At 37.0% G+C, this 11,943-nt stretch overlaps 1 protein-coding gene across 1 annotated transcript; it reads left to right on the top strand.

Moving 5' to 3' along the window:
* Nucleotides 1-5,866: 5,866 nt before the first annotated feature.
* LOC107623342 (uncharacterized) lies at nt 5,867-11,453 on the top strand. Its single transcript, XM_016325561.3, has 9 exons — nt 5,867-6,421; nt 7,227-7,436; nt 7,841-7,917; nt 8,885-8,938; nt 9,320-9,580; nt 9,691-9,753; nt 10,226-10,294; nt 10,377-10,422; nt 11,032-11,453. The coding sequence occupies exons 1-9, from the start codon at nt 6,388-6,390 to the stop codon at nt 11,091-11,093; spliced, it is 876 nt and encodes a 291-aa protein (XP_016181047.1). The 5' UTR covers nt 5,867-6,387; the 3' UTR covers nt 11,094-11,453.
* Nucleotides 11,454-11,943: the final 490 nt, after the last annotated feature.

The following is an 11,943-nucleotide window of genomic DNA, read 5'->3' as shown; positions in this document are numbered from 1 at the left end:
TCCTTAGACCTTCCTAGTCTCCTCTAAAATTCATCAACTGTCAATTCCTTGGTTGATTAATTCCAATTAGAAGGTGATGAGCAAATTCTAGTTTATATGCCACAAGAATCCTAATTGTCCAAAAATAAAGGGATTATATGTCACGTATCCCGTTAAATACAAACAATTAGAAATTCAGGATAATATATTTTCAAGCTATTGTTTAGGTAAAGAGCTTTTCCAAGTTATACAAGAACTCAATTAGAACATGGGTCATACTTCCGTTCCACCTAAATTCATAAAATAAAGAACAAAAGCAATTATTGAAATATAAATCAAAACATGAATTAAAATAGAAAAATAATATTACCAATCCATACAATAGACAGAGCTCCTAACCTTAACAGTGGAGGATTAGTTGCTCATGGTAGAATGTTATAGAATACGGAATGTAAATTTGGAATAGGATGGGATCCTCCCCCGGACCTCCTTCAAAAGAGAGGTTTCTTCTCCCTTTTATAACTAATCCTAATAAATTTAAAATCTAATTTTTAAAATTAAAATAATATCTTTTCCTAGAATTCAAATTTGAATTTAAATCAAAATTAACTAAATAATCAAGTCTTCAATTGATGGGTGGGGACCACTTGTTTTGTTCATTCTGCAGCTTCTAATCTGTGTTTTCTGGGCTGGAAACTGAGTTAAAATAGCCCAGAAATCACCCCAGCGTTTTTCTGCCTTTCCTGCACATGGCGCATGTCACGCGTACGCGTTAGTCACGCGTACGCGTCGATGGTCTTTTCTGCGAGTCACGCGGACGCGTCGATCATGCGCACGCGTCACTGAGCAAATCTTCAAATCACGTGTATGCATCAGTCACGCGCACGCATCGCCATGGAAAGCTCCAAATTCACGCGTACGCGTCAGTCACGCGTACGCGTCGCTCCTCGATGCCATCTCCTTTGATTCTTGTGCTGCAGAAACTCCATTAAATTCCGCTGAATGCTACCTAAAATAAACAAAATTGAAAAAGACTCAAAGTAGCATCCATATTGGCTAGAAAATAATTAATTCTTTATTAAACTCAATAAATTAGATGCAAATTCACTAGGAAAAGATAGTAAAGATGCTCACGCATCAACTACTTCCGTGGGACATGGCTACCAAGGCCTAACGGCCTGAGATATGTAAGCATTGTTACCCGTGCATACCGAACAAAAAACCAAAAAGAAAAAAAAATTGCAAAACCAAAAAGCCAACACGCTCTTTATCAATCTTGTTGCCGCTCATCCCTGAGCAGAAACGCTAACTCTTGACTCCGTGCCAGATCTATGTCCAGATGAAGGACATCATCGAGGACATGAAGGAGACTCACTATTACTTGATGGCCGTGGAGGTCGCCAGTCGCCAGTCGCCAGATGTGGATATTCGACAACTTTCCAACACATGGTACTATTACGGCAAGAAAGTTTGCGGTTAAGTCGGTGGTACGTAAGCTAGCATGATATTTTTCTGCGTGGTATTCTTGGTCCCATAATACCCGACGAATTTCGTACAATCGTTGTGTTTGCATCTGTATTCGGAGAGTGGGTTTTTTTTTATTTTATTCTCAGAATAGTTTTGCACTGGTGGGCCTGTTGGGTTTAGCCTGTATCACGTATAATCGAAATACGAAAAAAAAATAGGGCCTTCCCTTTGGTCGGATTAGGAACCAGGTAATTTTTTTTTGACATGGCCCAATACCCATTCCGCGTTTTTTTTTCAAAAAAAAAAGGGGAACAATAGAAAGAAACCTTAATTCTTCTCCCATCTCATGTGCTGCCATTTTGCAAGCCAGGGCTCTGGACAAGATCTTAACTACCATGTTCCCAAACATCAACGTCTTAGGAAGGAACCTGGCCCTGTTTGAGTGGAATTCGGACTTCGTCCTGGAGGTCACCAATGAGAACAACGGGTACGAATTATTGTATTACGTCCACCATATTTGTGTGTATATATATATATATATATATATGTGTGTGTGTGTGTGTGTGTGTGTGTGTGTGTGTGTGTGTGTGTTTTCAGGTTTCGACAGGTATTTACCATTTTCTGTTTTCGGGGGCGGCTGCTGAAAAAAAGTTACAAGGACAAGCTGTAGATGATGATGTGGCTTCAAATGGAGCAGATGTTCACAACCAACCCTGTGGCTTCAACGCGGCCTCAGCATCCGTCGCGCCAGACTGATTGGCAAAGGCGCGGAAAATTGTCAGCACCCACAATCCAGATTTCCTCATGGAATTGATTTGGTGCAAATCACCTTCCTTGACTGCTCTGTGTGACTGCGACAGACCCCTAAACCTCGCATCCATCATGGCATGATTATGGTTATCGCAGAATTGTTCAACAAACCATTGCCCGCTGGCATCATCAACGTGGACCTTAATCCGGGCTTCACCCCCACACCGCGTGATCGGTCGAGGATCCATCTTCCTGTCTTCCCGCTGCATGTGTTTCCCGTCTCGCTCTCCTTCCCTCGAGCACACGAATATCTGCCAAATGATTTCGCCCTCCGCCCCCTGCTTTGTTCTGCGACCCACCTTGGACCTCCTGACCGAGAATCCCTTGATGCGACCATTGATGCACCACTATTTCGTGGTTCATTTTGTGCTTAATTAAGTGGATTTTATCCACTATTCTCACACTTATTTATAGAATTCGCATGTTTTACATTTTCCTTCCTAATTTTGTGCTATGATTGAAAACATGCTTCTTTGGCCTTAAATTTGCTATGTTTAATCCTCTCTTATTACCATTCGATGCCTTGATATGTGTGTTAAGTGATTTCAGGATTTGTAGGGCAGGAATGACTTAGAGGATGGAAAGGAAGCATGCATAAGTGGAAGGAATACAAGAAATTGAAGGAACTGCAAAGCTGTCAAGCCTGGCCTCTTCATACTTAACTGACCATAACTTGAGCTACAGAGATCCAAATGAGGCGGTTTCAGTTACGTTGGAAAGCTAACATCTGGAGCTTCGAAATGATATATAATTTACCATAGTTTCCCAAAAGATAGGCGATGCGCACGCGTGCATCACGCGTACACATGGATTGTGCAAAATTTTAGCGTATCAGAAATCGCTGGGGTGATTTCTGGGCTGTTTTTGGCCCAGTTTCACGCCCGAAAAATAGAGATTAGAGGCTGAGAGTGGAGCAGAATCAGGGGACGCTTCTCATTTTTCACAAATTTAGGTTTTAGATGTAGTTTTCTAGGGAGAGAAGCTCTCTCCTCTCTCTAGGTTTTAGGATTCCTAGTTTTATGCTTTTGAGTTGGATATTGAGAAGAGTTACTACCTCCATTGAAGTCTTTATCATTCTAGTTTGTTTCCTATTCCTTTACTCTTTTTATTCCTCATTTACTTTGTTTAGAGTTATATGGATACCTTCGATTTTGGGATTAATTAATGCAAAGATACTTTTCTATTTAATTTCATTATTTCTTGATTATTTTCAATTGAGTCCAATTATCATGTCTTCTTTCTACTCCCTTTACATGTATGCGAAATTAGCATCCATGTCAATAGAGTAGGCTTCCAACTTGGCTTTGGAGTTGATTAATATTTGGAGACCCTTGAGTTGGAAGACTCAAGAGTTAATTTTGATTGGAAGTTGTTGGCTGGCTCTTTGGCCACTAACGCTAATCCTTCCCAAGGGAGAGGATTAGGACTTGTGAATAGAAGTTGGATCCCTACTTGACTTTTCTTTATTCGGTAAGGGTTAACTAAGTAGAAACAACAACCTATTACTATTAATCTTGGAAAATCCAACAAGGATAGAACTTCCAATTAATCTTCTTCCAGTCAAGGCTTTTTATTTTAATTACATAAAATCTCTTGTTAATTTTCATTGCTTTAATTTATAATAATTTATTTTTCCATTCCTCATTCAAAAATTTCTCAGAAAATTCATAACCAATAACAAGAACACTTCCCTGCAATTCCTTGAGAGACGACCCGAGGTTTAAATACTTCGGTTTATTTTTATTGGGTTTTGTTGCTTTAGTGACAATCAAATTTTTGTATGAAAGGATTCTTTGTTGGTTTAGAAACTATACTAGCAACGAGAATTTATTGTGAATTCTTTACTAGCAAAAATCCGTTCGTCAACCGTATTCGTTGTAGTAGTCATAAGTTGCCTGTAAGCTTGTGAACTCCGTCGTAAGGACGTCCTTGGCTGTCAGGGAAGAAAATTCTATTGCGCCAAAGGATCCTATCCCGTCAACAATCCTCGCTGCTGCTTCTGCATTTATGTTCGCATTTGCAGCAGACGAATCATCGCTTCTGCTTCCTCTACCGACACGGTTTCGCCGCTCATCCCATCATCTGTATCCTGCAACGAAAAACATGCGGCATGTGTGACAACAGGCAGTGGGCCACATCAACATAAACCGGTCAACAAAAATTCATAAAATGAGCAACAAACACACCTGCGACGCCTGGACTCGGTCAAAATTAGATGAAAACTTGTAGCTTCGCTCCACAAACCCATTCGGCTGTCATAGTTCAAAAATCGCAGTGACCGAACAGAACATCGGCGTTATCAATCATAACTACGAGAACACAACTATAATCCCAAACATCCTAAAATAATCCCGTAGCATGCGGAGTCCAACTAAAACTCATTCAACTGTAAGGACCAACCCCAATTTCGGCACAGAATTTAAAAAGTAACAAATCTAATTTGGCTATGTGCCGTTCTAAACGGTAACCTTGAAACATCAAAGGGTTATAACTGTTGGGGACACGAGGAGGCACGGCCCCCAACTGAAATCCATTTCTGCGCATACCTCCCCCGGCATTATCGGACGGTAAATAGCTCAGTGACACTGACAAAGCGTACCTGTGAATCTGGTTGCCCTGTGTGGTCTATTGCCTTCCCTTAGTGTGAACCTCAAGTCAGCCAGATTTCGATCTATACTTCCGCGCCATTCAATCCCGCGTTCTCCTCCTCCGTGGATCGCCGTCTCCGTGCAGGTCGACCAAACGAAGCTTCACACTGACCCCAACACAGCTTTCACCTACTTACCTATTAATGGAGTTTGGGGCTTTGATTTAATACCGGATTCTCGTCTCCTCCCCCTCTTTTTCATTTTTTTGAATTTCATCCCCAACTGCTACTTTTGTTTATTTGTGAACTGACCTCAATCTTTTTCAATAATTGACTTCATTACCTGGTCCACGAAGGTCTTAAATATACTTTTCCCACTGAAGAAACGTTCTATAAAGATGCATAAAAGGTGATGTGTCTTTTGCTTGTGTTAGTGTCTTTTGTCATTTTTAGAAATTTTGTAGTTTACTTTATTACAAATATCATAGGAAGCTAGTTGAAAATTATTTTGTCATTAATTAAAGGCTTTCTAATATAAATAATTTTTTCGTACCTTTGTTAATTTTTTGTTCTTAAATAGACACCATGTGTGTTTTGAGATATCTAAATTTATTTCTAAACCAACTCAGTAACTTTTAACTTTTAAAGGCGTCATGTTATTCAATTTAACTTCTAAAGTTGTTCTTATATATATTTTAACTTTTTTAAATTTATAAAATATCTAGTTTATTTATTACGTAAAGAGAGTTTCTTAGTACGTTAGCATACTTGAATAAACATTAATTAGCACATGATTAAAATTATTAACTTATATTTAATTTTATTAATTATCAAATTTAATTTAAAATATTTTGGAGTTAACAAATTCTAGTAGTAGTGGTGTTATTATTGTTAGTGAAAAAAAAAGGGGGGCGAATGATAGTGTTAAAATATTTTGCTAAGGAAACTAAAACCAAATAAATTAACATCTGAATACTTTTTCAAACAAAATATAAATACAACATGAATTTCGATTTTGTAGATAATTTTATGAATATTCGAATGGCAGCATATTCCCCCACGTAGCTTATTCTTAATTTCTTATGCATTTCACGCATTTGATCCCAATATTCGAAATTTTGAGCCTTTTGCTTACATTTATGAAGAAAAAATTGACCAAGCACAGAAAATTGCGAGAACCTAGCAGGCTACCACCCGCCACAAGGAGCAGAGAAATCGAACGTCAGAGTGCAAGAGATGCGCGTAGGTTAATATTACAACCCGGCGCAGGTTAGCCTCGGGTAGGTCCGAAATTAGCACGGAGAAAGTAATGAGGGGGGCGGAAATCTCAAAGACATAGCAGCTACTAAGACTGATTTATCCACTCTCCTCTTCTCTTCTCTGCTCAACACCTCAACTACACAGACTTTCTCACTTCTTTAAGACTCTAACCGTTTTCTCTTCTCCTTTCCTCACTCGTCACGCTTTTTCCATTGGTTTTTCCTCCCATTTCATTTCCTCTCTTTCACCCTGCGCGATTATTTCGATCTCTCTCGCTTTCTTCCATGGAGGCTTCCGCAGCTATTCGATCCTTGAACTGTATTCTCTCTCTCTCTCTTGCTCTTGGTCTTTGTATTTTTTATTCTGCTGTGTGCTTTGCTGAATGCGATACCTGTTACTGTGTTTACGATCTCTAATCTCGCTGTTGCTGTGTGTTGCGTTGCTTTTCTTTGTTTGATTTGTTTTGTTTGCGTGAATGTGATATGTTAGCGAAATCGGAAATGTTTAAGAGTTTGTGTTCGATTTTTCGAGATTGTACTGAGGCCAGGTTACGTGGAATCAGGGTTATCGAATTTGGATTAGGTCGTGATTTTCCGAACAAGGAACTAGGAGATGAATCTAAGGAGCTAATGGTTTTTAGTTTTGTAGCAATGAATAGAGAGTAGAGGCACTTTGTGGATTTTCCGAAGCTCTTTAAAGTGTAAATTATAGTCAAATTAACTGTTGAACTTTAGGATGAAGCTTCTGGTTCTTGTGATTTAACTTTTATGAGAAATTAAATCATGCTTACTTACAAGGATAATACTGTATATACATCGCTCTTTTGGATTTTAATTAACCTTTGAAATTTCGTAGTTGAATCTTGCTTGACTAGTTGGTGACTTCTGTTAAATTAACCTGTTATATATTTAGATTAGACTTTTGAAGAGGTAACTCTGGAAAGGTGAAAAGAACCAAGCTAACACATATCTTAATTAAGGAAATTGAATTTAAATTTATTCCTTTTTGATGTTTCAAATCAAGCACATGGTTGAAGTTTGTTTTAATTGGATGGCCAAAGTAAAATGTAAAAAATTAGTGTAATCAGATATTCAGATGCCTAACGTTTACTGCTGGATTTCAGATCCCATAGGCTCTATGGCCCCTATGCGATGCTCACTTGAGAAGCCAGCTATAGTTCCCAGCCATAATATAAGGTGGAACTCCAAAAGTAGGCTTTTTGTTCAGCGGTTGGTGAATGGTGTGAAATACATCAACTACCACAGCAAGGGGAACAAAACCTTAGTTTTGTGTGCAAAAACTGCTGACACCATCAACACAACCAAGTCTGAGGGTGAGTTATTAAGATTGTAAAATGAACTATGTAATTATGCTTTTTTCTTTTTTCTTTTGGCTATTGTTTTACTTAAGCTTTTGAAAGACTATTCACTTGCAAACATTTTATAAATAGGTTTATAGTATTTTTGTAGATGTAATCCCAAATTTATTTCCAAAACCTTCTATATGTATTAGAAAGAAGAAGGTCCAAGAGACCTATGCTCCCAAACAAAATCTGTGCCATCTTGTTTCTGTGCTTAATTTTCAACTATTATGTTGTTTACATGGATATGTAATAGTAAGAACCAGGAATCATTTACTTCTGTTGCTGTTATTATGATGGTATTTTCGAAACTCGATGTGGAGGTTAAAAGCATTACCTAATGTTCTTATTGATTTAAATTATTATTTATGATGCAGCTTCTTCAGATACCACTTCACAGGATTCATTGGAGAAAAAGCCTTTGCAAAATGCCACTTTTCCTAATGGGTTCGAGGTTTATAGCTATCCTTTTTCTTTTTGTCACTTGCAATCTCTACTCCATCTGTATCTTGTTGGGAATTAGCAATAGTATCCAGTGATTCTGAAAATTCACCTAGCTATTATAGTATAATCATAGTTGTTAGTATCGTATGATTTGCGATTGATCATCCCAGCAATACAAAAGCAAGACTGAATTGAACATGGCTATGAATCGCAAACGAATCATTAGAATCAATCCGATTCTGTATCAGTGATATGAATAGCTGATTTGAGCGATACAAAAAACAAGGCATTTTTTCCCGTGTTCTACCCCCAAGAACCATGATAACAGCCACGTCTCATTGCTGTTGGTGGACACAACTGCTTCTGTTAGCCTTTGTGATCTCTTCTCTTCTTTGTCGTGGTTGGAATGATGGAGAAAGGAAGATGAACAGAGGCTGTGCAACTAGTTGATGCGTCTTCACTTCTTTTTTGTTAAGTGCAGCACTGCAACTAGTTGTCTTGTTCATTAGGAGTTTCTGTTTGTATTTTCTTTATGGGTTATCGGTGAAATGTATTTTTGGGCTAATTGAATGAGTTCTAGGTTTTTCCTCCCATTTCTTAGTTGGGCTTCCTCCTTTGTCAAAAATATATAACGGGTCTATATCAATGGATATTTAGTAGCTTAAATTTTCTCAGGGCCTGGTGGCGTATTTGTTTTTTGCCCCTTATGACTTTTTCTTAAATGTTAAACCTTATTCAATTTTAGTAGCTTTTTCTTTATGTTTAAGGTATGACATTTTGTAGCTTTTTTTAACATGTTTCTGTATTGTACAATTGGAAACGATACTCACTTCCCGATTCTAAAATTGGGCAAGTGATTCACGCAACTATTTATGGTTTGTTAACTATGAGTTAATTACAAGAGATAGACAATTATGGCCATGTTTTTGAATGTGAATTGATTAACTCCTACTTGTGTCTGGTTTCCTTGTCCTCAGGCTTTGGTATTAGAAGTCTGTGATGAGACTGAAATTGCTGAACTGAAAGTAAAGGTGATTTCTCTAGTCTCTTCTTTGCTACTTTTGCAAAATTTGTGTTACTTGAAAGGTGAAATATAACAGCAAGGATGCAAAGAAACTTCAAGTATATGCTTTAAAACAATAGGTTCACAGTTCACAGTTTGCACACACAAACACACATCAAATAGTTTAGCTGTATGTGTCCATAGCCCTGTGATATAATATGCTGTGTGAATCTTTAGTCAAAGCAATGAATTTGATTATTCAAGATATGTCTTAGGCTTATCTTTATATTCGATCATAAAGATTTCTACCAATTTAGTTTTTAGTGATACAACAATGTAGACTGTACCAATAATTTTAATATGACCACATTTAATTTCTGTTGTGACCTTCATAAAAACACTCGTACAGGTTGGAGAGTTTGAGATGCATCTTAAGAGAAACATTGGAGCAACAAAAGCTCCTCTCTCTAACATTTCACCAACTACACCACCACCTATTCCAAGTGAACCCATGGTTGAATTGGCAGCTGGTACACCACCACCATCACCACCAAAGTCATCTCCAGAAAAGACCAACCCATTTGTAAATGTTTCTTTAGAGAAGTCATCAAAGTTGGCAGCATTGGAGGCTTCTGGTAACAATACCTATGTGCTGGTATCATCTCCCACGGTATTTCACTCCTCAATATATTTAATAAGCTCTGTTTTCACTAATTATCTACGACAAATAGCTATGTGACATTTGTGATAGCTTCTGTCTTTTCTTCTCTCTTTTTTCAGGTTGGCTTATTCCGAAGGGGTAGAACAGTGAAAGGGAAGAAGCAGCCTCCCATATGTAAAGAGGTATATGTGACATGCTTGTCATTATCCTTCATCGACAATGGTTTCTTTGAGTCACATGCTTGCTTTAACCAAGATCTATAATTGCTTCCATTTACATACCATGTGATCTAGGTTATGACCACCAAAACAATGGATAAATTTCTTTTTATTTGAACTTTACATATTATTTTTCAGTTTTATGCTAATCTTCCGTCTCTTCCTGATATCTGAGTCTTCTGTAGTAATTTAAAACAGATCATTGTAATATTAGTTTCTCAAACTTTTGCACAAAATTTGTACATAGTGTCAATAAGTTTCTAACAAAATGAATATTTTACATCTCGAGATGTGAAAGATTCAAATTTATATGCTTTGGTTTCATCAAGCTATTTGACTCAGTCTTGCTGAACTCATTTTCAATATCTTCATTTGCTATTTCAAACCTAGCATTTCTGCTTAAATTCAGTTTTCTGTTTTTAATTAACATCTGCAGGGTGATTTCATCAAAGAAGGGCAAGTCATAGGGTATTTAGATCAGTTTGGCACTGGACTTCCTGTTAAGGTAATGTGTCTCACTTTCTTTCAGGTGGCTCTTTGCTAAATATCTGAATATGCTGAATGGTTTTATTTTTAAAATCTTGCAGTCCGATGTTGCTGGAGAAGTGCTAAAGCTTCTTGTTGAGGATGGAGGTATAATGCATGTCTAAGTCAGTTTAAATATTTTGAGAGATAATGTTCAGTTTGGCACCCGAAAATTGGTCAGAAAAGTCAGTTTAATCTGTGACATTTTAAACTGACAAAGCCCCCCACTTTTAAAAACTTAGTTCCTGTTAGGGGATCTGCAAAGTTTCATCTCACAGTTGTAAGTTAGTGCTTATGTGGACTGTTAAATGCTATCTTCACACTAAGATGACTAATTGATGTCAACACTTTTTAATTTTGGTCGATATAGTATCCAAAGTTGTTTCACAAGTTTTAATTAAATAAAATATGGTAGATACCAATTAAGTCACATGAACCAATTTCAGACACTATATTGACCACAATTAAAAGTGTTGACATCAAGTATCAAAGTGAGCATTTAACTGTCCACATCAACACTATACTAGGGTTTGTGAAACGGAAATTTGCCAAGGGACTACAGGGAATCACATTTCTAAAAGTGGAAATTTAGTTGGTCATTTTAAAAAGTCATGAATCAAATTGACTCATCGGTTCAATTTTAAGGATCAAAATGGACATTTAAAGGCATAAACTCTTTAAGTTTCTTACCGTTTTTCAATTGTTTCTAATTTACAGAGCCCGTTGGTTACGGAGACCCCCTTATTGCTGTCTTGCCATCTTTCCATGACATCAAGTGAGCAAAGCCTAATGCTATTGTTCCTGGTTAGTCATGCTGCATTTATTTTTTGGGAAATATCGGCGAAAGTTTTAATTAATTTGAGAAACAATTATTAGTGCCTTTTTATTGGGAAAAGGCGTTCTTGTTGAAAATTATGCTTTGTATACCAATTGCTTATATTATATTGGTTAGCTATTTCAAGACCATAAGTAAAGGTGAGCAAGCCAAAGGAGTTTGATTGCTTTCTTTCTTTTTGTCCCAAAAATGTGTGTAGGTGTTGCTTTTAATGTCTGAACCTGAACGATTCGTTTCATTGTTTGCATATTCGTCACTGATATGATCTAAATGAAAATCTTATAAAGAGAAAGTTAGCATTGAAGAATGTTTACAATTTTACTCTGATCAAGTCTTGCATTGTGATTCGTATCACAATCTGCCACTTTAACCCAACACCTTCACCAATTTGATTACTACGATACATGGCATATTTTTGGATGTATTTAGATTCATTTTCATGCGGAGTATGTTGGACTACTCATTCGAGGGTAGTGTCTGTAATTTCTTACTACATCAAAACAATGGCTAAGCAAATACCGTTACATAAATCCCTTATATCATACTTGGTCAACCAAGCACGACTTATTGTTTAAAAGGGTAAATTAACAAAAGGGTAAATAGCTATTTTTGACCATGAAAGATTTCGATGGTGACATTTTTATTCATGAAAGATGGAAATTAAAGTTATATCCATGAAAGATGGGTTTTTATAGACAAAATTATTCCAACTCTAAAATTAAATAAAATTCTCAAATTATCCTCTAATATAATCTAATTCTAAGCTTTAATTTTATTTTACACCACCACTTTTA

The sequence above is a fragment of the Arachis ipaensis genome, chromosome B10 (genome assembly GCF_059453495.1).
Source record: "Arachis ipaensis isolate K30076 ecotype BB chromosome B10, ASM5945349v1, whole genome shotgun sequence".
In the NCBI taxonomy this organism is placed as follows: Eukaryota; Viridiplantae; Streptophyta; class Magnoliopsida; order Fabales; family Fabaceae; genus Arachis; species Arachis ipaensis.
The sequence above is the reverse complement of the archived record's forward strand: the minus strand, read 5'-3'. Positions and strand labels throughout refer to the sequence as shown.

Bases quoted from the DNA above. Each gene is read 5' to 3' on its own strand.
- LOC107623342 (XM_016325561.3), top strand. From the start codon at position 6,388: ATGGAGGCTTCCGCAGCTATTCGATCCTTGAACT. The intron at 6,422-7,226 runs GTATTCTCTCTC...GCTGGATTTCAG, and splicing joins AGCTATTCGATCCTTGAACT to ATCCCATAGGCTCTATGGCC. The intron at 9,581-9,690 runs GTATTTCACTCC...CTCTTTTTTCAG, and splicing joins TGCTGGTATCATCTCCCACG to GTTGGCTTATTCCGAAGGGG.